This window comes from Euprymna scolopes, chromosome 4, assembly GCF_053919585.1.
Source record: "Euprymna scolopes isolate OS-2025 chromosome 4, ASM5391958v1, whole genome shotgun sequence".
Classification (NCBI taxonomy): Eukaryota; Metazoa; Mollusca; class Cephalopoda; order Sepiida; family Sepiolidae; genus Euprymna; species Euprymna scolopes.
Window position 1 is genome coordinate 5,308,791 of NC_136485.1, and position 23,460 is coordinate 5,332,250.

At 34.9% G+C, this 23,460-nt stretch overlaps 1 protein-coding gene across 1 annotated transcript in view; it reads left to right on the forward strand.

The window, feature by feature from the left end:
• The window catches only part of LOC145266490 (thrombospondin type-1 domain-containing protein 4-like), a 1,186,987-nt gene that overhangs the window by 476,843 nt on the left and 686,684 nt on the right, over positions 1–23,460 (forward strand). The window contains exon 2 of the mRNA XM_080122215.1: positions 4,839–4,878. Within this exon, the coding sequence (XP_079978341.1) occupies positions 4,839–4,878 (40 nt within the window). The remainder of the gene's footprint in view (positions 1–4,838; positions 4,879–23,460) is intronic.

The following is a 23,460-nucleotide window of genomic DNA, read 5'->3' on the forward strand; positions in this document are numbered from 1 at the left end:
CACATAAAGAAAATGATGAAATACACTCAAAGTTTCCACCATTTTTGTAAAGTTTCACATCTGCTTAGAATCGTAAACACAATCTAATCAGCTTTTGAGGTCTGGTCGGTTGTAGGGGATACTGACGTGGATTTATAATCCAGAATGCTGAGTTTGAATCTGATTAGTTCCGTAGGGCAAGTTTCACTTACGGATGCTGAAAATTATCACGTGGTTTATGCTATAAATATTTATCTGGAAAAAATGAATGCCTCAAATATTATCCACATAATATATGTTCACATTTGTGCAACTGATATATAGCATTTTTGCGATGATGAATCACGAAAATAGTATCAGTTTCTCTACATCCGGTTTTTGTGCTAAGTTGACTTGAAAAAAAATCAAATCTTGTGACAAAATCGATTACATTTTGTGGCATTATTAGCTGATTTCTATCAACACATATCATTCTAAATATCATTCTAAATGTCATTCTAATATCATTCTAAATATGGCGAAAGAGAAAAAAATGTTTTGCCAACAAATATATTGATCACCTGATAAAAAAAAATCGATTAATTTAAATGGAATGCTGGGATTGATAAAAATAAGTAAACGTAAATTGTTCCAGACAATCCAAGAAGCCACTTGATGTAAGGAGAAAAATACATCAAGGTTAAGAACTTGTCAACAATATGTGTTAGATGGAATAGGTTCTTATTCAGAAAACAGCAATTCTTCGCTTTTTGTCAGAAATTTTGTTTGACCATTGTTCAAACTCCACGGCTGCTTATGTTTCTTCTAACTCCTCGAATGCTCAGTAGCACGGTCTCTCCTCAGATTCCAACAGTATCCAACCATCATGACTGCATTCTCGCGACCCTGATACCTGCTCCCCCCATCTCTCTTAAGTCCTAATGGAATTTCTCCTCCTGCTTGTAACTCATTCAACCCAAGTTCTCAGGAAATCGATCTATATGTTAAAATATTAAGTGCACTATGACGCTCATGTTGCAGCCCAAGTTTCTGAAAGCAGTTAACGTGTTGCTGAGAAGTTATTCTGGTCTTATTGTTGCCAATAAAGTTCTTCACTACCAGACCAAACTAACCCAGACCAAATGACCAGACCAAACGAACCCAGACCAAATGACCAGACCAAACTAACCCAGACCAAATGACCAGACCAAACTAACACAGAACAAACTAACCCAGGCCAAATGACCAGACCAAACTAACCCAGACCAAATGACCAGACCAAACTAACCCAGAACAAATGACCAGACCAAACTAACCCAGACCAAATGACCAGACCAAACTAACCCAGACCAAACTAACCCAGGCCAAACTAACCCAGAACAAATAACCAGACCAAACTAACCCAGACCAAATGACCAGACCAAACTAACCCAGACCAAATGACCAGACCAAACTAACACAGACCAAACTAACCCAGGCCAAACTAACCCAGAACAAATAACCAGACCAAATTAACCCAGACCAAATGACCAGACCAAACTAACCCAGACCAAACTAACCCAGGCCAAACTAACCCAGAACAAATAACCAGACCAAACTAACCCAGAACAAATGACCAGACCAAACTAACCCAGACCAAATGACCAGACCAAACTAACCCAGACCAAACTAACCCAGGCCAAACTAACCCAGAACAAATAACCAGACCAAATTAACCCAGACCAAATGACCAGACCAAACTAACCCAGACCAAACTAACCCAGGCCAAACTTACCCAGAACAAATAACCAGACCAAACTAACCCAGAACAAATGACCAGACCAAACTAACCCAGACCAAACTAACCCAGGCCAAACTAACCCAGACCAAACTAACCCAGGCCAAACTAACCCAGAACAAATAACCATACCAAATTAACCCAGACCAAATGACCAGACCAAACTAACCCAGACCAAACTAACCCAGGCCAAACTAACCCAGAACAAATAACCAGACCAAACTAACCCATACCAAATGACCGGACCAAACTAACCCAGACCAAATGACCAGACCAAACTAACCCAGACCAAATGACCAGACCAAACTAACTCAGACCAAATGCTTCGAGCACCTACTAGTATAAAGTAGATCTTGGGTTTACTTTCGGCAGCCGCGTAACTCTTGCTTTTCTTATTTTGACCATTAGTCCTCACATTCCAGGAGTGATCTTTCTGACAAAGAGGGAAGAATTGCTGTTTTCTGAATAAGAACCTATTCCATCTAACACATATTGCTTACAAGTTCTTAACCTTGAAGTATTTTTCTCCTTACATCAAGTGGCTTCTTGGATTGTCTGGAACAATTTCCATAAAAAAATTAACAACAAAGCAGAAACAGACTCACAATGAGAAAAAAAGGGGACCGAAAAAGTCCTTCTTTTCTAAAATGTGAGAAGGTGGGGATAAAAAAAGACGAAAGAAAGATAAGTTCTGGTGTGTTTTTCATACTTAATATGTACAAGAATGGCGGGCGAATCGAATTTGGCCAGTAGTGCCCGTTATCATTGCCTTGTGTAAACATTGAAGGTTCACATTAAGTAGGGCGTTCACAATGATAATATCAAACAATTCGTCCGATTAGTAGAACAGTGGTGTGATACTAACTAGAGTAATTGTTAGGACGGTACGACATTAATGGCCATCTTGTTCAGACGAAAAACGTAAAAAAAAAAATAAATTAAAAAAAAAAAAATGTTATGGTCAAGAATTCCCACGTCTACACAACATACAACAACGCCCACTGAATCTCGACGAATTGTCATCGCATCTTTGAGGTCGCTCTTAAGTGGATGTAACTAATTATCTCGACGGATCAGCTTTCAAATAATGAGAGCGAATCGCGTGAAAAAAACGGTTTTACATTTGGAATTTCTCATGATTTTCTCTTTGAACTTTTTTATATGATTTGATCGCCGTACAACGACATCCAACGTGAGTCATTTCGTCGACATCGACGCACGTCTGCCCGTAAAATAAACATTAAAATAATGTCGTTGCAAATTGGAGCTAAATTGTTCGTTTAGACTTTCACTGATGAATTTTATCGATCATTTTGAAATGATGTTTTATTAACTAGAAACCTTACAATTCAAAACGAATGTCACCATTTCGTCGATCAAAAACTGAAACGAATCAGAATCTACGTACTACTATAACTACTACTATTATCACTATTACTACTACTACTACTACGACGACGACGATGAAAAGTGCTACTACTACTACTACTCTGTGTTTATCGTTGCTCTTTACCCGAATTTGAAGGTTTGATGTTTGGATCGTCAACTTGGTGGAATGGTTTCTCTCTATTTGTGTTACATATTCACCGAGCAATGCCGAAAGCTATGCTGGTCGACGATTATTATAATCCTTATTAATATTTGTAAAAAAAGAATGTCAGAAAGAATGCTATCAAAACGAAATAAATATTTACAATTAAAATTATTTATGTTAATATTTTTTTATAGTAAAGAATGTTAGAACACAAGCAAAAATTTAAAAAATAGTTTGACCTCTAGAGTCTGACGTATCATTATGTAAAGGTCACTTAAAGTGACGTGGACTTAGGATAGAGCTTGAAAGACACGTATCATTGTTAGTTAATATTTAGGAGTTAGGCAGAATATAACAAGTCGGTCGACAGAGAGAGAGACGGTCTTCAGGTCTGTATGGTTTCAAATTTAGGGAATCAGAAATGGTGATAGTCAGAATCAGCGTTGCAACTTTGCGATGGGGAAACATCAGTAATAAAGTTGCTGAAAAGACAACCGGAGATTTGTTGATTCATTAGAATGAATCTTTTTTGCAGCTTTCGGTCAAACAAGACCAAAGATGGACCAGATATGTTTTTTTTTCGATCGGCCTGAAGTTAAAACCCCAGAGACTGTTATTTGTCCCTTTCTGCTGTAAATGTAACATGTCCGTTGTTAAACTGTATCTGTTAATATATCAACACTGTTGTAAGTGTTATACAAGCATTAATTCAACTAAAAAGAAAAACTAGAAAGACACAATACAACACTTGATTTGATTCATTGCTAATGCTTTTGTTTACCTATGATCTTGCTTGATGTCATTATTTCGATTAAATATAAAAGTATAAAAAGTTAAGAATTCATTTTTATGGAGAAAATAGTAATAAATAAAGCGATTTGTTAAACAGATTCAGTTTTCGTTGCTCTTTTTGATGTTTGCTTAGATCTAGAATCCTTATTCCAATTTTGATCATAACCCGTTATACGCTTTGGAGTCTAGAAATATCTAAATTTTAAAATTAAATCTCAAATATAACTTGAGCAGAATTTAGAAAACATGAAAAGTTGTTTAATTAGTGTGCAAAGACTCTTGATTAAGTTCATCATAAATCTGAAATATTTGAATGAAAAATCAACGATTGCGCGTGTAGCATCTCCTCCCAAATATTTTTACGCTCTAATAATTCTCTGATCCAACTAAGTAAACCAACCGGATTTAATGGTTTGCAGAACTGAATAAATTAATATATTGTTTTCGTTCATTTCAACATTTATTTCAAGCCGCTATAGTAAATAAGATAAAATGTGAAGTCGGTTCATTTTAGTGGGGACAGGCAGCAAATGAAGGACCACTAAAACACCAGAAAGTATGATTCAATAATATAATCACTGTTTTTTTATGATTCAATAATATAATCACTGTTTTTTCTTGTTAACAGTCGGTACCATATCATGGAATCTAATTGGTTTTATTTGTAATTGCATTTTTAAAATACTTTTTTTTGTTTCATCTTATTTTATATAATGTTGAAAATGAAAATAAAATTTAAATCTGATCAGCTATAATTTGTTTGTTTTTTTTTCGCAGGATTACAACTTTTCTCTGGTTTATTGTGACAATTATGCAGGTAAGGAATGTATTTTCTTTGTCGTTTTTTTACATTTCACGTATAAAATGTACATATTACGTTGTTTGCTTCCGAATATTCCAAGATCACATGTGGCAAATGTGTGTAGGAGTTGTTGATGCCTTTTCAAAATTGAAGTTTTCCCCACACCGCACAGTCTAAGACCAAATAATAACACAAGTATCCGTTGCAAAATTTTTTTTATAAGCGTTTCGTTTGACATTCAGATCTGTGGGTGCACAATTTTCTTTTTAGATAAATATTAGATATTTCTAATAATTTCGATTAACTCAATTTTAACAATTAGTTGAAATATTTAGTAATGTTTCTGAAAATAATCATTTCCGATACATTTTCTTTTGGGATCATGAAATGCATATTCATCCGCTGCTGCTACTACTACTACTACTACTACTACTACTACTACCTCTGTGGAACTATAATTTTAAAAGAGAGTAATTAACTAAATATACACTGAAAAAACGCTTGGTCGTGGCCAGGGAGAAATCATTAGTGAGCGGCTGTTGCGATAACACACAAACTCATTTTAAAAGAGGTTTCAGCCATACATGTTCATAGTTTGTTTTTATCGCTCGTGGATGTTGACAATTGCTTTGAGTTTATCTGTGATTTGTTTTTATAGAAAATCGCTCGAGACAAGTTATGAAGCCACTTGATTTTAGAAGCTAAAATGATTATCGCAAAGTCAGAACATGACTATTAACCTGAGCCTTGAAAGTTTAATGACTGCACCTCGGCAAACTGTAACGAGCAATCGTGAAATCCTGAATTTGCGACAGGGTGGCAGCCAATGAAACCGTTATTAACGGCTTTATGGTGCTTATGGCACAGGTTATTGGACAGAAGAGGTCAAAGTCCACCCAACGACCAAGATGAAGCATTTCAGTTAGAGAACTACCGCAATTCGCAGGTGATGACAATTTATCGAAAGATCTCATTGATTTAAACCCAAAATTTAAACTTTAAAAGCATCGATTGTCGCGCGGGTTAACAAGGATCGCGTTTTGAAATGTCTGCCCTGGGCCCAGATTTCAAAGAATATGCTACAGAATAACAAAAAACAACGACAAAAATCAGTTAATTGCGAACAAAACACTGCTGAATGCATCGACATTCAATGTAAGAACGTTACAGCCGGTTCATCAGATAGCGGATTTCATATCAACAGCAATCAAATGTCATATAGACGTGATAAATGTACAAGAACATCGATTATTCCATGATGATCTCGAACTTAAAGTACCATGATTTTGGAAAAAGTTCATTTGTTTCAGCCTCAGCTCTCAAATATACAGGAAACACAAAAGTCGGCGGGAATTTTGTTGAGCCCTTGTGCCATGAAATCCTTGAATAGCGTCGAAAAGATAACGTCACGTGTTATCGTGGCGACCTTCAATAGGAATCCTGTTCCAAGTATCGTACCATGCTGCAGTCCAACCAATACTGCAGAAGAACAAAAAGTAATACATTTTCACGATGACATTTCATCTTTTTTTTTTTTATTCAATTTTCACCCCAAACAAGGCACAGTGCCACTTTGAAGCAGGGGGCTACTATCAGGGACTTAATTAGCGGGGTCATTATGAAGGGAGATGAGTAGAAAGATGTTTGTTAACATTACACTTGAACTTCTGCATATCATTGCAGTTTGGGAAAGCAGAATCCCGGAAGGGAGTTCCAAAGACCCGCAGTTTTGGGGAAGAAACTATTGGAGTAAAAGGCCTTCTTGCACCTAGGGATCTCTACTGTAAAGGGATGAGACTTAGTAGCTTGTCGGGTTTGTCTGGGGTAGTTACGTCGAGGAGGTGCAAGTGTTTGCAGTTCGTCAGAGCATTCACCATTGAAGTATTTGTAGAACAGGCAGAGGGATGCAACATCTCGTCGATGGGACAGAGGCTGAAGCCTAGATGACAGTTCAGGACCTATCAGGTTGGCGACTCTCTTTTGAACCCTGTCCAGGAGCGAGAGACAATCAGCAGATGCACCAGCCCAGATGTGACAACAGTACTCCATACATGGGCAAATGGTGGCCTTATAGAGGTATAGGATACTGTCAGGCGTAAGTAGTTTTCTAGCACGGTAGAGGGAGCCAACCTTCCTTGCAGCAGCCTTGGCAATGCTCTCAATGTATCTATTCCAGTTCATATTCCCTGTAAACGTTAGGCCGAGGAGTTTAAAAGAAGTACTTTCAGGTAATGTGTTCTTGGCCATTGCTATTGGTGGTAGAGAAGGTTTCTTGTAGTTGTTGAAGGAAACAAGCTTAGTCTTAGCAGCATTGAATGTGACCAACCGTTTTTGTCCCCATTCCACTACGGATTGGAGGTCATCCCCTTCCATTTCCTTGGATATGTGTTCATTTGTTTTCTCCTCATATCTGTTATAGAGAGTGGTGTCATCGGCAAATATACCCATCTCCGAAACAATTTTATCAGGGAGGTCGTTTATGAATATCAGGAATAATAGAGGTCCAAGGATAGACCCCTGAGGTACTCCCACATTTATGTTATATTGTTTGGATGTACGACCGTCGAGGACAACTTTGATTTTTCTATTACTTAAGAAATAAATTCTTCCAGTGATTCCATATGATCTAATTTTCCTTAGAAGACCATCGTGCCATACCCTGTCAAAAGCCTTAGATATATCGAGGGCCACCGCTCTACCCTCCCCTGTGTTATCCAATTAACGGTATATACGTTCAGAAACTACAGTTAAGATATCTGCTGTTGAACGGGCTTGCCTGAATCCATATTGTTTGTCAGTCAGGAGTTTAGCAGCTGTTAGGTGCTGGACTAGGGCTTGATTAACTAAGGACTCAAATATTTTGGCGAAAACGGGAGGAGGCTAATGGGGCGATAATTTAGTGGGTCAGTTCTTTCACCAGAATTCTTGAAGACTGGTACCACAGAGGCGGTTTTCCAGCAGTCGGGAAAACAAGATTCGTTAAGGCATTTATTGTAAAGTTTGGACAGAACTATAGCAACCTCGGCAGAGCATTTTTTTAATAGCACAGCCGGGATGAGATCTGGTCCACACGCTTTTGAGGTGTCTAGGTTTTTTATAATAACATGTACCTGAGAAGGGGTGATTTTCAAATCGTCTAGTGAGGCGTCTGTTCGCAGAGGAAAATCAGGGAGTGAGTGGTGTACCGAGTTCAGTGTGGAGTTTGAGGCAAACCGACTGGCAAGCAGATTAGCCTTGTCAGTTGCCGTGCAAGCAACCTCATGATCGTTTGATAGTGGGGGAATAGTTGACTGTCCATTATTTACTACGCTGTTGTAGATTTTCCAAAGATCCCGAGTTCCTAATTTCTGTGCTTCGATGCGTTTTCTGGTGGTTTCAGAGTAATCTGTCTTAGCTGTGTCTATCACTCTCTTACAATTATTTCTAGCTTCTATAAACTTCTGTTTATTTGAGCTGGACTTATGTTGGTTGAATCTGCGGAATGCATGCTGCCTTTGACAAATGGCAGCTGCACAAGCAGAAGTAAACCATTGGGGAGAGTGGGGCTTGCTATAGAATTTCCGTGCGGGAACATGCGCTTCAATAGCAGTTTTGAACCATTCAGTGGTCTCATTTGCACACTGTTCCGCTGGAAGAGTAAAGATATTTTGCCATGGAGCATCTCTGATGAGCTCCCTGATGGCTTCCCAATCAGCCTTTTTGTAATACCTCGTTGTTTTGAGTAGTGGGTCTTCAGTTTTAGGGCGAGAATTTAGGCTGATTTCTACCATTATCACAGCGTGATCAGCATTCCCGAGTGGGCTGTGGGCATTTGTTGTACAGTCATTGGGAACCGTTGTCAGAAAGAGATCTAGAAGTGAGGCATGTTGATCTTGCTGGTCTGGGAAACGTGTCGGAAATGTAACCAATCTCTAATCAGATTCCAAAACATAATATACTTATAGTCGGTTGAGACTTCAAAGCAGGAACCAACCCCGAAAATGTGCATATCGTCTGACGTCAAATAGAAACAAAGAACACATGGGACATTTTCTAATGTAAAATGATCTGATTTGTGTCAACAATCGTTTCCAGAAGAGACGAAAATCTATGGACGTTCACATATCCAGATGGATACAACGCTCAACTAGACTTCATGATCATAAATAGGACATGGATCAACAGTGCCAAAAACTACGAAGCACTTTTATCATTTTTATCACTTTTATCTCGTTGAATGTTAATCGAAATTGACGATCAAATAAGCCAAGATCACCCGCAAATACTAACTACAACTTACGTGTTAGTAGCATTTTGGACTGAATATGGATTTTAAAAAATCAAACACCTGACTTTCCCAATGAGTTTGATTGCAAGCTCATGTACTATTAGGATGCGACGTGGTTAGCAAAGAAATCCTGCAACAGCAAGAATGGTGATAGCCAGGATAAAACATTGCATTCAGGTGTCTTTTCGAGCACCGGCTTCATGTGTCTGGAATTCGTGGTGGAGGTTCATGTCAACTCTTTTGAGTGAATTGTATTCAGTAAAATTTCCCAAGAAACGCACTTTAAATATTGACTAAACATCAAATTTTTACCAATCAATGTACACCTACGGCTGCTTATCATATACACAACTTGAGTCGCGTTGTGTAAATGAATCGTAGTGACTGCTCGTTCTTTCATTTTTTTTACTTTGTCATTGTTCTTCTGTTATGATGCAATATGTTTTGATTCAGAGTATTAGTTTTAATAATGATAGCAGAAAATTTTTTTTAGATGATTATTTGTATTATTTTGATTCTTTAGACTACTGTTCTCATATTGAGTGTGATTTTTACAATGTTTCGGTCGTTGTAACCTCCGACCTTCTTCAGGTATATCTTATTAAACCCGGGAATCCTTCTTTATATAGTAATCGACCAATAGATAGTGGTCTATATATATATATATAAGTAATCGGAGTGTACACCGAAAAACAAAATTATGATTAAGACTTTTTAAATGTAGAATTTTCTAAAAAAACCCGTGACGTAGTTGATAAAGTAGAATTTAGTTGTAAGTCACACTCTGAAAGTTAAAGGTTCAGTACTCAGTACGGGTCACATTCAAAGTAGGATTGCGAATAACCTAAAAATCCTATCCAGTCATAATTGACGGAACGAAAGCATGCTATCCCCGTGGATCAAATAAACAAAATCGTGCAGTCTTGATTTCGACGAAAAGATCATCGACAAAATATACCTGAGAAGGTCGGAGGTTACATCAAATAAAACGTTATGAAAATAACACTCCAAATGAGAACAGTAAGAATGTAAATAAAATGAATGTTCTTAGGTTTTTATTTCCTTGTCCATTATAAAACATCTATAAATATAAAAGCGAAAATGTGTGTATGTATGCATGTGTGTTTGTATGTATGTATGTATGTATGTATGTATGTGCGTGTGTTTGTATGTCTTGAAAAACTTTCCACACGGATCACGGATTTTCGCCAGATCGGTATCATTTTAAACTTCCAACCTTCGATCGACAAATTGGCCAAAAACGTTAATTCCTTCACCCTTCACCTACAGGGGGAGGGGTCAGCAAAAACCGTCCTCTCATGACAAGTACGCTTCTACGCATACGTCATACGACGTCGTAACCTGATTTACTTTAAATATTTGAAAAAGCAAAACAATTTCGGCGACGTCGTCTTAGCTCAGTTGCTTAGAGTGTGGCCTCATTATCTAGACGTTTTGGGTTCGAATCGTGGTGTGAGATGTCTTTTTTTTCGATTTTTTAAATTTTAATATTGTAGCAGTGTTATTTAAGCCATTTTTCATGTGTTTTTTATTTTTATTTTTCACCTTCGTTTTTCTGTTTTTTTTTTTTAATTTTTTTACTTCGCTTATTCTTAGGTTTTCATTAACACCCCCACCACCGTCCGACCACACATACCCAAAAACACCCTATAGATAGAGAGTAGAGGGAATTGATCTTTCAGCGCTGAAAAAGTTACTATCTTTATAATGGTGATCACTTTTGGCCAACCATGGTATCGTATAATCGGTTGTCTGCCATTAAAAACACTCTGAGTAAAAATTAATGTAAATTCTAGCAATTTTGGAACATCTGTTGTTTTTCTGTTGGCATGACCGCAGTTCACCGTCGCCAATTATTTTGAACTGATTTGATTTTCTTATTGGCGGCGTCAACACGATATTAAATTGCATAATCATTGGTAGTAGAGGATTTAATCGTTTTGCTCAATCAACAGTTGGAAGGATTTTGCAATAGGGACGCATCTTGTTAGCATTGTTTTTGGAGCACACACACACAAACACAAACACACACACAAACACACACATACACGAACAAACACACACAAACACACACACAAACACACACAAACACACAAAAACACACAAACACACAAAAACACACACACAAACACACACACACACAAACACGCACCCACACACAAACACAGACACAAACACACACACACAAACGCACACACAAAAACACGCACAAACACAGATATACAAACGCACACAAACACAAACACACACACACAAACACACACACACAAACACGCACACACACAAACACACACATAAACACACACAAACACACACACACAAACACACACAAACACGCACACAAAGGCCCAACAAATTAGGTTTCAACTCTTCGATTTAAATAAGCATTTTTGCGAAATCCTCATCTTAATAGTTGTTGTTGTTTCACCGCGTTTTGTCTAAATCATTCTCTCGCCTTCTTCAGGTGGTTAACTGCGACGTACTGTATTCCCAGTAATTACAGCCTTCCATAGTTGTTGTCTCACCACGTTTTCGTCACTAATCCTCTGATTTATTTTGGGTAGGACCGAAACCGCTATCTTAAGGCAATGCTCACATTGCACCGTAGAGTCTCAACCTCTCTATCCACTGCACGGAATGGCAATCAAGGTTGGATTTTATCTTATAAATCTATTGTTCTGTTCTTTATCTGGTCTTCCATTTTCATGTCAGTACGAAATAGTATTATATATTATTTTATTCATTAATTTTTATGCTATTTATTTCTTTATATATTATTTAATCCTTTAGTACGGACCCGATAATGGATGCCTCGTCAAAAATAATTAAAATGTAAATAAATAAATAATATGTAATATTCCGATTTAAATAATCATTTTAAACATTCACATGCATCATGAATTTGAATCAATATATTGAAAAAATTGAAAATGCTACTGCAAAAAAGGTGGGCTCCCACTACCGTACTAGACAATTACGCACATGTAACAGTATCACTAAAAAATTAATATTCGACCATGCATTGAATATTGCTGCTTCATTTTTGCCTGGTGAATCTATCTCTAGTTTCTCTTTCTTTTAAGCAGGGTCTAAAAAAGAGAGTCTTTAACCTACTAGGTCCCACTATTAAGCACACTTTAACCTCTGTCACATCGCTGCAGTGTTGCATCCCTGTGCCTTTCTTACAAGTATTTTAATGAAATATGCTCTGACAAACTGAACGCATTTGTGTCCCCTCGATATAAATATCCCCGATTAACCCCACTAGCAAAAAAAATTCCACTCCTTACTGTATGCATCACTAGATGAAAGAAAGCCTTTTACACTAATGATACCTTTCCTGGAACTGCTACACTTTGAAACTTTCTCTTGAATCCCTGCTTCCCTGATAGAACATCTCGCGCATATACGAAGAGAGAAGGTAAGATTTCCGCTTATTAATTATATCTATTCATATATGAATACATGGATGGAGTTAAAGTGTGCTTGATAGTGTGGGACCTAGTAGGTGAAAGATTCATTTTTAGATCCTGTTTTAAAAAATATATCACATATCTAACGTCGTCGTCGGTTTATTAATATCTTAACTACACCTCGGTTTTTTAATATCTTAACTACACCTAGGTTGAAAAAAGGTCGGCTTACTTAGTTACTCTTCCCATAGAAAAACGCGCACAAGGGAAGGGGTAAACTTAAGGTCAGTTGTATTTTTGTCCTCAAAGTGCCCGCCCATTAGCTGATTAGAATATGCGCGGTGGAAACTATGGAGGCGATTGGCTAACGAAATCTTCAATAGACTGTATATATATATAAAAACACGGTTTCTCACGAGCATGAAACGCGGAATATTCTTTGTAGCTTAATTGCCATATATATTTTTATAACTTTCTATATATATAATTCTTATATATACATGTATATATATATATGCATATACATCAATATATATATATTCATATATATATATGTATATGAATATTTATACATATATTTATTCATATATATATATTCATATATATATATGTATTAATATATATATATAAATATATAAATATATATATGAATATATATATAATATATATTATATATACATATTATATATAATATATATATTATATGTGTGTGTGTTTTGACAAGCTTGTGGCCTTGACCTTTACCCCTCATCTTAAATGGAACACGTACATCAAATCTCTTTCCAAGGTCGCTGGAAAAATGGTGGGATCCTTCCATCGATCCAATAGATATCTCATTGCTGAGCTTCAATCTATGGTACCCCCTCACCAAATCTTTACAAGAAACACTCTTCTAGCTGGAAACACTATCAATAATTCCCCCCACTCTTTCTCTGTGCCTAAACCTAAACGTAGATTCTATGAACAAAGCTTCTTTCTTAGAACTGCACGGCTGTGGAATTGTTTTCCTGCTTTCAAACTGACTACAATATGGTTGTCTTCAAGTCCAACGTAAACAAGTTCTTGATGAGCCGTTCCACTTAAAATAACAAATTTACCGAATTTCCATTAATAACAATTACTCTATTGTCCAATTGACTACTGTACACTCTTAACCCTTATCCTCGAGTGGTCTCTGGGCCTCGATAAGTGGGTATACCTATGTAAAAATAAATAAATAAAAATATTATAATCACGCTCTGTTTGTTTGTTTGTTAAACCTATTTTGATAAACAGGGTATTCCTATCTAGGAAACTACAATAATGAAAATATAATTCCTTATATATATATATATATATATATATATATATATATATATATATATATATATATATATATATAATGAATTCACTTTTTCCCTATGATTTTGCCATTAATAGGATTAAAAATAAAGACATTTAAATCAAATGTAATATGCACAACCTGCAGCATAATATCTGAGGTGTGTTATAGGCATATTACCTCTCTACTTCCTCGATAATCGTAGATTCCTATATTTTTTCTGCTGAGAGTAAACTGCCACAATCGGTTAAAATCAATGCAACTAGTAAAATCTGTTCTCTCTAATTAATTCCTCTTTCCCCCGCCACCAGTTACACAGTTCCTGGGATCGTTCACAAGGGACAGTTACGAAGGAACACCGGGTTGGGTTTTCTTTACTTCGTAGCTGCTTGAAAAAAAACTGGAATAACATAATCGAAAGGTTATTTATTCCATTTTTTTCGCTTTATTTCGTTTTGTAATTGATTAAAAAACTGGAATGGAATTTTAACGTTCCTTTTCGTTCTATGCTTTCTACTGGGTGTAATGCACCATGGACTTAACCGAATCGAAGGGTTATTTATGCCATTTTTTTAAAGAAGTTTAACATCGTTTTTTTTTAATATTTAAACAGGGTTATTACTTCGCTTATTCTTTACCTTACCCCCTTATACACACACCTCTGGGAAACGCCGGGTACCCCCGCTAGTAATATATATTAATATAACAAAAATAATATATATATATAATATAAAGTGTGTATGTGTATGTGTGTGTGTGTGTGTGTGTGTGTGTGTGTGTGTGTGTGTGTGTGTGGTCACGAATAGGAATAGTTGACTATTTTTAAAACCTGACTACATATAATGATTATACATAATGATAGAAGATTATCGAGACACAGGAATGGGTATGTTTGATCTGGCAGAACAGTGGTTCATTAAAATTGTGGGGTCTCCGTTTGCGCCTGGTCCACAAACTATGGAAATAAAGAATTTAAAAATTAAAAAAAAAACGTTTACAAGTGTTTTTGATATAGATGTACATAAGAATATTTTGATAAGTATGTTTTAACTTAAATAGGGATGGTATAATAAAATTGTGGGGTCTGCATTCGTGCCTGGCCTCCATAGAATGGAAATAGGCACAAACTTTAATAAAGACTGTTCATATCTATCTGTGTAAGTATACTATGATAATCATGTTTCCGTTTTGAAGAAATATGGTATAATAAAATTATGGGTTGTTCGTTCGCACCTGACCTCCATAGAATGGAAATATGTCACAAAGTTTAACAAGCTTTTTTAATATAGATCCACAGAATATTGTGATAAGTGTTTCAGTGTGAGCAGGTATGGTATAATAAATTATGGGGTCTATCTATTTTATTTTTACTTTCATCATATTTTGCTTTGGTTTTGATACCCTCAAATTCAACCCAAATTTACAACCCTTCCTTTTCATAACCTATCATACTTTCATAAATCAGAGTCCGTTTTCTGTAGGCTTTTTTTTAACCCAGTCAACGACGGGTACTTTTGCTAGTATATATATATATATATATATATATATATATATCGTCATCTCTAAGACAACAATTTTATCATATTATTTTTGTACGAATGCTGCCCAAGTTCAGCTTCATCCCAACTAAAATTGAAATACATCATCAAATGTGTAAACAAACCATTATTGTGTGTGTGTGTGTGTGTGTGTGTGTGTGTGTACTAGCCAGCCGACTTGCGTTGCCGGGTCGTAAAATACGCTTAAATATGATACTTTATAAAGATTTCATGTTAATTATTACAATTCTCTACTGATTACTATATTGTACCCTAATATATAGTAGTCATTTCAAATTTTAAAAAGTATATATATTACTTGGGTGCCATCAGCTAGATATTATTGTTGTTGTTATTATTATTATTATTATTATTATTATTATTATTATTATTATTATTATTATTGCCATTAAGAGTATTAATAATAATTATATTGCAGTCATTTTCGATTTTTAATTTGGATCGCTATGTCAATATTCTCTATAACAACTCTAACTACTTCTCATGAGAATCAAATTGAATCTAATTCGTCAGTTTGAAATAATCTAATCATTGCATATCCTTTCATTTTTATTTTTCATTTCGTTTCTGCATCGCACAAATACACAAACTGCACAAACTATTTTGCATATGTGATTATCTTTCATATAATAAAGTTTCTATTCATGCCAGTACCAGCAAATTCGTAGCTTCGTAATAATAATTATTTGCTAATATCTTTCCTGTGATGAAAAAAAAAGCTTTCTTTGAAACCTCGCTCATTAAGGAAATTTTAATATTATCGTATGAAACAAAAAATATGTAAATCACAATTTACAGTCTTTAATTATGTTCGTTTTTGACAAGCTCTATTTCTTATTTTGTTTGTATTGAGATTTCTTTTTATTTGTTTGGTGAAGATTGATATATAAATATTAATATTTAGAATCTTTTTCAGTTTACAGGAGGATTTGGCTTGTAAACTTCATTTTCACTTCTTTATTATATATATATATATATATATAATCTGAATATTTAGTCACCGACGCACAGACTGCTTCGCTGTATCACAGCTCTTCAGTGCGGCTAGACTAGCAACTACCAGGATGGCAACTCGATCGCCTAGACGAATCTAACTGTTGGCTAGTAAGTAGATAGTTGAAATTACAATGATATATGCTTGTGTGTGTTCATCTGTTTGTGAATAGCTGTTAATTCCAATTAATAACATAAAATACATTCAATAAATCAATAATGTTTATTTTATGAAAACCTCAGTCAAGTCTGAAGTACTTTTACAAGAACGGACTCGCTGATTTGTGGAAACGTATTTGAGAACTAATAATGACACTGCTTGATCTCCGAACAACTTCAGTCGCAATCTGAAATGCATGAGCACCACAAGTTGAGGTCTACTTAAGTTGGCAATTAAGCCTTTGTTGTTTTCTTTTTTCTTGGGCTTTGGAAACGTGCATCTGTTTAGTATGAAAGCAATCGAGAGCGTGTCAGCTTTTGCTTTTTCGACACAGATGGGATACAGCGTCGGCAATTAATTTGCCAATTATGATATTAGAATGTATAACAGTCGAACTAAACCCGATCCAATGATTGTTACGATTGCTGGGAATGCATAATAAATAGAAATTCGAAGCCGATTCTTACAGTGAATTCGTTTCTGTGGACAGAGGGTTAAACGGTGACGACAATCCCGCCAACTGAATAACTGCAAATGTATTAAATTCGATGTTTGTCTGGACCTCACATCAAACGTTAGACAAAGCTAAAACAATATATAAATATATGCGTATGTGCGTGTGTCCGTGTGTGTACACCGAACTAAGCTAAAACTACTCATACCCACACACACACACACACACACACACACACACACACACACACACATATATATATATATATATATATATATAGAGAGAGAGAGAGAGAGAGAGAGAGATACAGTGGGTTGAAACAAATGTTCGTATACATGAAAAATTGTATTTTAATGTATGTAAAACCCTTAAATGAAATAGAAATCGATAGATTCTATGTATAAAAATACATACTACTAAAAATAATGATAAACATAATTAATTCTTATTCTAATAGAAATGCATTTCATTTTAAAACGTGAAAAAAGTATTCGCACAAAACAACAAAAGCATTTTAATGTAATTTGATAAAATTTGTGAAACAGCTGTCTATTCCTGTACCTCTCAACTAATAATCTGTACACATTGACTGGTATTTGCTCCTTTTCCTCTTGGCATATTGTCTTCAAATTATTGATATTAGGGGGGGAGCTTTTCCCAATTTGAATTTTCAAATATCGCCATAAATTCTCGATTGGGTTCAAATCCGGGGACCGACTATTAGCCATTGCAAGATATTAACGTTATTTTCTAGCGAACCATTTAGATGAAGCGGTATGCTTAGGATCATTATCCTGTTGAAAATACAATCAGGATGTAACCGAAACTTGTCAAAAAAAAAGTCATTAAATTGTCCTGAAGAATTTTCTGGTAACTTTCAACGTTCATCTTACCATTTATTATTGATATTACACCAGCACCTTTTGCAAAAAAAAAACAAACATCTCCATGTCATGATGCTGCCACTACAAAACTTTACGTGTTATTTGGTAAGTAGGTTTCACTATCTTTCCTCCACACATGATTTCAATAATTATGACCAAACAACTCTATTTTAGTTTCATCCGTAGTACATTTCCTAAAGACGTACATTCTTTATCCTTATAATTGTACCGAATTTTAACCTGGCATCTCTGTGTCGTTTCAAGAAGAGTAGAGTCTTCCTTGAGGTGCATGATTACAGACTGTTTCTGTATAATTCATTACTTATTGTGGCCTTGGTTATTTGGTTTTTAGCTCAGATGCACTCTAATCTTCCTGCAGCTCTTCTCGAGTAACGTGGATTTTATCGGATCTGGCGTCGTAATATCCTTGCTGATCTTGGAGAAATCTTCCTCGGAGCACCTGTTCATCGTTGGTTTTCAACGCTGTTTCGAGTCTTAAGTCGCACAATGAATGAAGCAATTGTAGTAAAAGGAATATTCATGGTGCTAGAACTCTTTCTGTAATTGTTCCCGTCTTTCCAAACAGACAAAATCATAGCCTTCTCGTAAGAATGTTCTGATAATATCTGATAGCGTTAACCATAATTACTGATAACGTTACTCAAACATTCTAAAAACACTACCCTAAAATATTCGTTAAAATTGATTCGGATGAATACTTTTTTTCACTCCTTAAAATGAAAATAATGCATTAATTTCTGTTAGTTGGTCGGTTGTTTTTGTTTTACGGCATGTCAATATTTTCAGGAATGCCGAATCCAGTTATTTTGAAGAAAAAAATTTTAATAGAATATATTTGTTGTTTTCAAGTCTGTTTATATTTAATCCATAGTTGGGACCCTAACAGGGAGTACCACTCTCCAAAGCCAGCAAGCTGGGGCCTCCCCACCGGATATAGTTTAAGGTCATATCCAGGACAAAATTAATGTTAGAATAAGAATTAATTAAGTTTATTTTTTTAAGTAGTATGTATCTTTATGCATAAAACTTACTGCATTTTAGAATGGAATTTCTAAATGTCCATTGTGCGCCGCTTGTTGCGTAATGTGCCTTTTTTATCCTAATTTACAGTTTAAAATTATTCTGATATGCTATAGATGTGGGTGCATGTATATATATATATATATATATATATATATATATATATATATATATATATATATATATATAGTCTTATAATGGAATAATTCCAGGAGGAAATCCGGGTATGATAGCTCAATGTGGTAAACATTTTTTTTATATATATATATATATATATATATATATATATATATATATATATATATATATATATATGACGATAACTACACAATATATCATGATGTCTAAGATCGTTGAGAACAAATATATGAAAGACTAAAGGAAAATCAATTAAGTAAAGGAAGAAATAAAAACAAACGATATTCCATTCAGATGAATAATATGTATGCGTATTAAAATGAAATCAAATATTTATGACAATTAAGTTACATAGAGGCGACCGCGTTTTATCCCCGTTAAAATTATCAGAATAAATGCCTCATAACAAAATTTGTTTTGTGTTTCGTTTCATATTTACTGACTTCCATTCAAAAATTATGTAAACCGAGTCTACTTCTGGCGTCTTAAATTTGCGTACTAAATTTTTAGATATAGCCAAAAAATGTATGCACCGATATAAAAAGTAAGAAAAAATAAAGAAAACTTTTATTTTAGAAATAATTTTTCTCAATCCCCCTTAAATATTTGATATGGATTTTCCGTCATTTTTTTCGCTGGCCAACATTCTTAAGATGGTATATATATATATATATATATATATATATATATATATATATATATATATATATATATATATATATATATATATATATATATACATTGCCCGAGATTGAATGAAATCAACGAATATTTCACTCTTCCATATTATATTGAAATCTGTTATATCGCCCATTTTTCAACATTTTTCAATCAAATCAATTGTCTATTCTAATCGGGGACCCATCACGGTGCACCGGGAGGAAGCTTCACATGCCTCCCCGCAGTGACTAAGTTCACAATATATTGTATTTTACAATGCACTGTGGAGAAGCTACTGCCGATTTATTTTATATTATAGCTTAAATAAAAGTTCCAAATGCAAAAATCAAATATCATACTTCCATTGTAATTTAAAGCAAAACCATTCATTTCGACCGCGCCCCTGTCATTTTAAGTAACCTATTCTTGAGTTTATATGAAGGACTTTCTGCTTGTGTAATAATAACACATCTCAAATACATTTATGATGTAAGGCTGTACGTCAAGGCTAGTCAAAAATGTCAGGCTAATGTTATCGTTAATTAAAATTGCATATTTATGTTAACGTTAATCAAAATTGGATATTTATGTTTACGTTAATCAAAATTGCATATTTATGTTAACGTTAATCAAAATTGGATATTTATGTTTACGTTAATCAAAATTGTATGTTTATGTTAACGTTAATCAAAATTGCATGTTTATGTTAACGTTAATCAAAATTTCATATTTATGTTAACGTTAATCAAGATTTCATATTTATGTTAACGCTAATCAAAATTGCATATTTATGTTAACGTTAATCAAAATTGAATATTTATGGTAACGTTAATCAAAATTGTATATTTATGTTAACGTTAATCAAAATTGCATATTTATGTTAACGCTAATCAAAATTGTATATTTATGTTTACGTTAATCAAAATTGTATATTTATGTTAACGTTAATCAAAACTGCATATTTATGTTAACGTTAATCAAAATTGCATGTTCATTTCATGGGATTTGTTAGATTATCGATATTTATCGGAAACATTTCGATACAAAGCCTATCTTTTAACCATGCCAGGCGCATTAAGACCATTTCTGTGAAATTTCATAAAAGTCGCCCCGGCCGTTTAGCCGTGTATGCCGCTCCCCATGTGGGGGTACCAAGTTGGTTAAAAGGAAAAGTATTCCTAACTCGCATTTAGGTAAAAAATGCACTTCCGTAAATAATTTAATTCATTCAAAACGTATCGCAAAAGCACAAACAAATGACATATATATATATATAATATATATATATATATATATATATATATATATATATATATATATATATAGAGAGAGAGAGAGAGAGAGAGAGAGAGAGAGTCAAAGATGACTTCGTTGCCGGATTCGAATCTCTCGACCGGAGTTAATCGTGACACTCAGCACTGATGATTTCCGAAAGGATAAAACACTAGAAACGATAGTGTCTGTAGGTATTAAATAATTATTGTAGCATATATATATATATATATATATATATATATATATATATATATATATATATATACATGCATATATATATATATATATATATATATATATATATATATATATATATATATAGATATATATACTGTTAATCTAACGCTAAACAAAGTGTGGTTGGTTCTACGGTTCTACACAAAGCTTTCACGTCTATAAAAAAAATAATCTCTGTGGGTTTCCGAACAAGTTATCTGTTATGACGGAGCCTCATACGTCGAAATAGAGTGGTATATTGTGGTCAGACTCTGACCACAATATACAACTCTATATAAAGATTATTACGACACCCGAAGACCATACATTCATATCCTTTCATTGTATCTGCTCTTATTTCATCTATTGTCTTTATCTATGCCCCCTAAAAAATGTAATTAATTTTAAAATATATTTTCTTTGTATGTGCTAAATAACAATATTATTTCGAAGTAGATTTAATATTTGCTAATGACTATTCTTCTGAGGAGATGAGCCTTCATCGAAAATCTATGGATTTACGAAAAAATCTGAACTGTATTATTTAATCAAACAATAAATTTCTGTTCTTAAATTTGTTGTTTTTTTCTGAATTAAATTTATACGAACAAACTATATATTCTCTTTGATCTACCAAATATATTAACTTATTATCTTTTTGGCTGGGATTGATTTGTGTAATATTACAGCCAAGAAATATTCTGTAAGACACAATTAATTAATCTGTGTTTCCTATTCACCTCAGGAGCAATGGCCAAAAACATTACCTAAAAGTACTTCCTTTAAACTCCTCGGCCTAACGTTTACAGGGAGCATGGGATGGACAAGATATATTGAGAGCATTGCCAAGGCTGCTGCGAAGTAGGTGAGCTCCCTCTACCGTGTTAGAAAGCTGCTTACACCTGAAATTATCCTGTACCTTTATCAGACGACCATTCGCCCATGTATTCACATTTGGGCTGGTGCATCTGCTACTAGTCTCTCGCTAATGGACAGGGTTCAAAATAGAGTCACCAAGCTGATAGGTCCTGAACTGTCATCTGTTTCAGCCTCTGTCCCATCGACGAAATATTGCATCCCTCTGCCTTTTTCACAAGTAATTTAATGGTTAATGCTCTGACGAACTACAGGCATTTGTGCCCCCGACGTAAATACCGCTGACTAACCCGATAAGCAGCTAAATCCCACCCCTACACAGTAGAGATCACTAGATGTAAGAAAGCCTTCTAGTCCAATAGTTTCCTTCCGGGATTCTGCTTTCTCAACTGTACTGACATGCAGAAGTTTAAGTGTAATATGAATAGACATCTTGCTGCTCAACTCCCGTCATAATATCCCTGCAACTTATGTCCCCGATAGTAGCCCCCTACTTCAAAGTGACACTGTACGTTTTTGAGGTGAAAATTAATATATATATATATATATATATATATATATACCGTGTGTCAAATTATTAACGAGGTAACATTTTTTTTTACCAGTTTCAGAAACTTAGCCGTAGTTTCGTATCAAAAGCTTCGGAAACGTTGGCAATGCTGAGCAGCGGGTACTGTTAAACTTTCGTGCTTATCCGCGCAGTGTAAACAACTTGCCATCGTAATTGCTGAATTCGCGGTATTTGAGTTGTGTCAAATTATTGATTAGGCAGTTTGTTTTATCAATAAAATGGGTCGTAAAAGTGATTTGAGTAGTTCTGAAAAGAGTACTATTACAGAAAAGCTAGCAAAAGGTAAAAGTACCATCGAACTATCGAAAATGATAGGAAGGTACCATCAAACTGTGATGAACTTTGTCAAGGATCCTACAAAGGTACGTAAGAGAGCTAATAAAGGTAAATCCACAGTTGTTTCACGCCGTTCTCCAAATAAAACGTGAAGTTGTTAAGAACCCTCTCCAGACAAGTCGAGAAGTCTTTGACCAAGACGGATTGAAGAATGTCTCAAAAAGTAATCGATGTCGCCTTCTTAAAGAAGTGGCAAAGTCTGTTAAGCCTGTGACAACGCCTCCATTAAATCAACATCAATTGAAATGCGCAGAGGACAACATGCAAACGGATTTTTCTAAACTTTTGTTCGCGGATGAAGTGCCTGTCACTCTTGATGGCCCAGATGGCTGGAGCAAGAGATGGGTCCTAGATGGACAGCATCTTCATCAGCATTTAAGGCGCCAAAAGGTGGTGGTGAGATAATGATTTG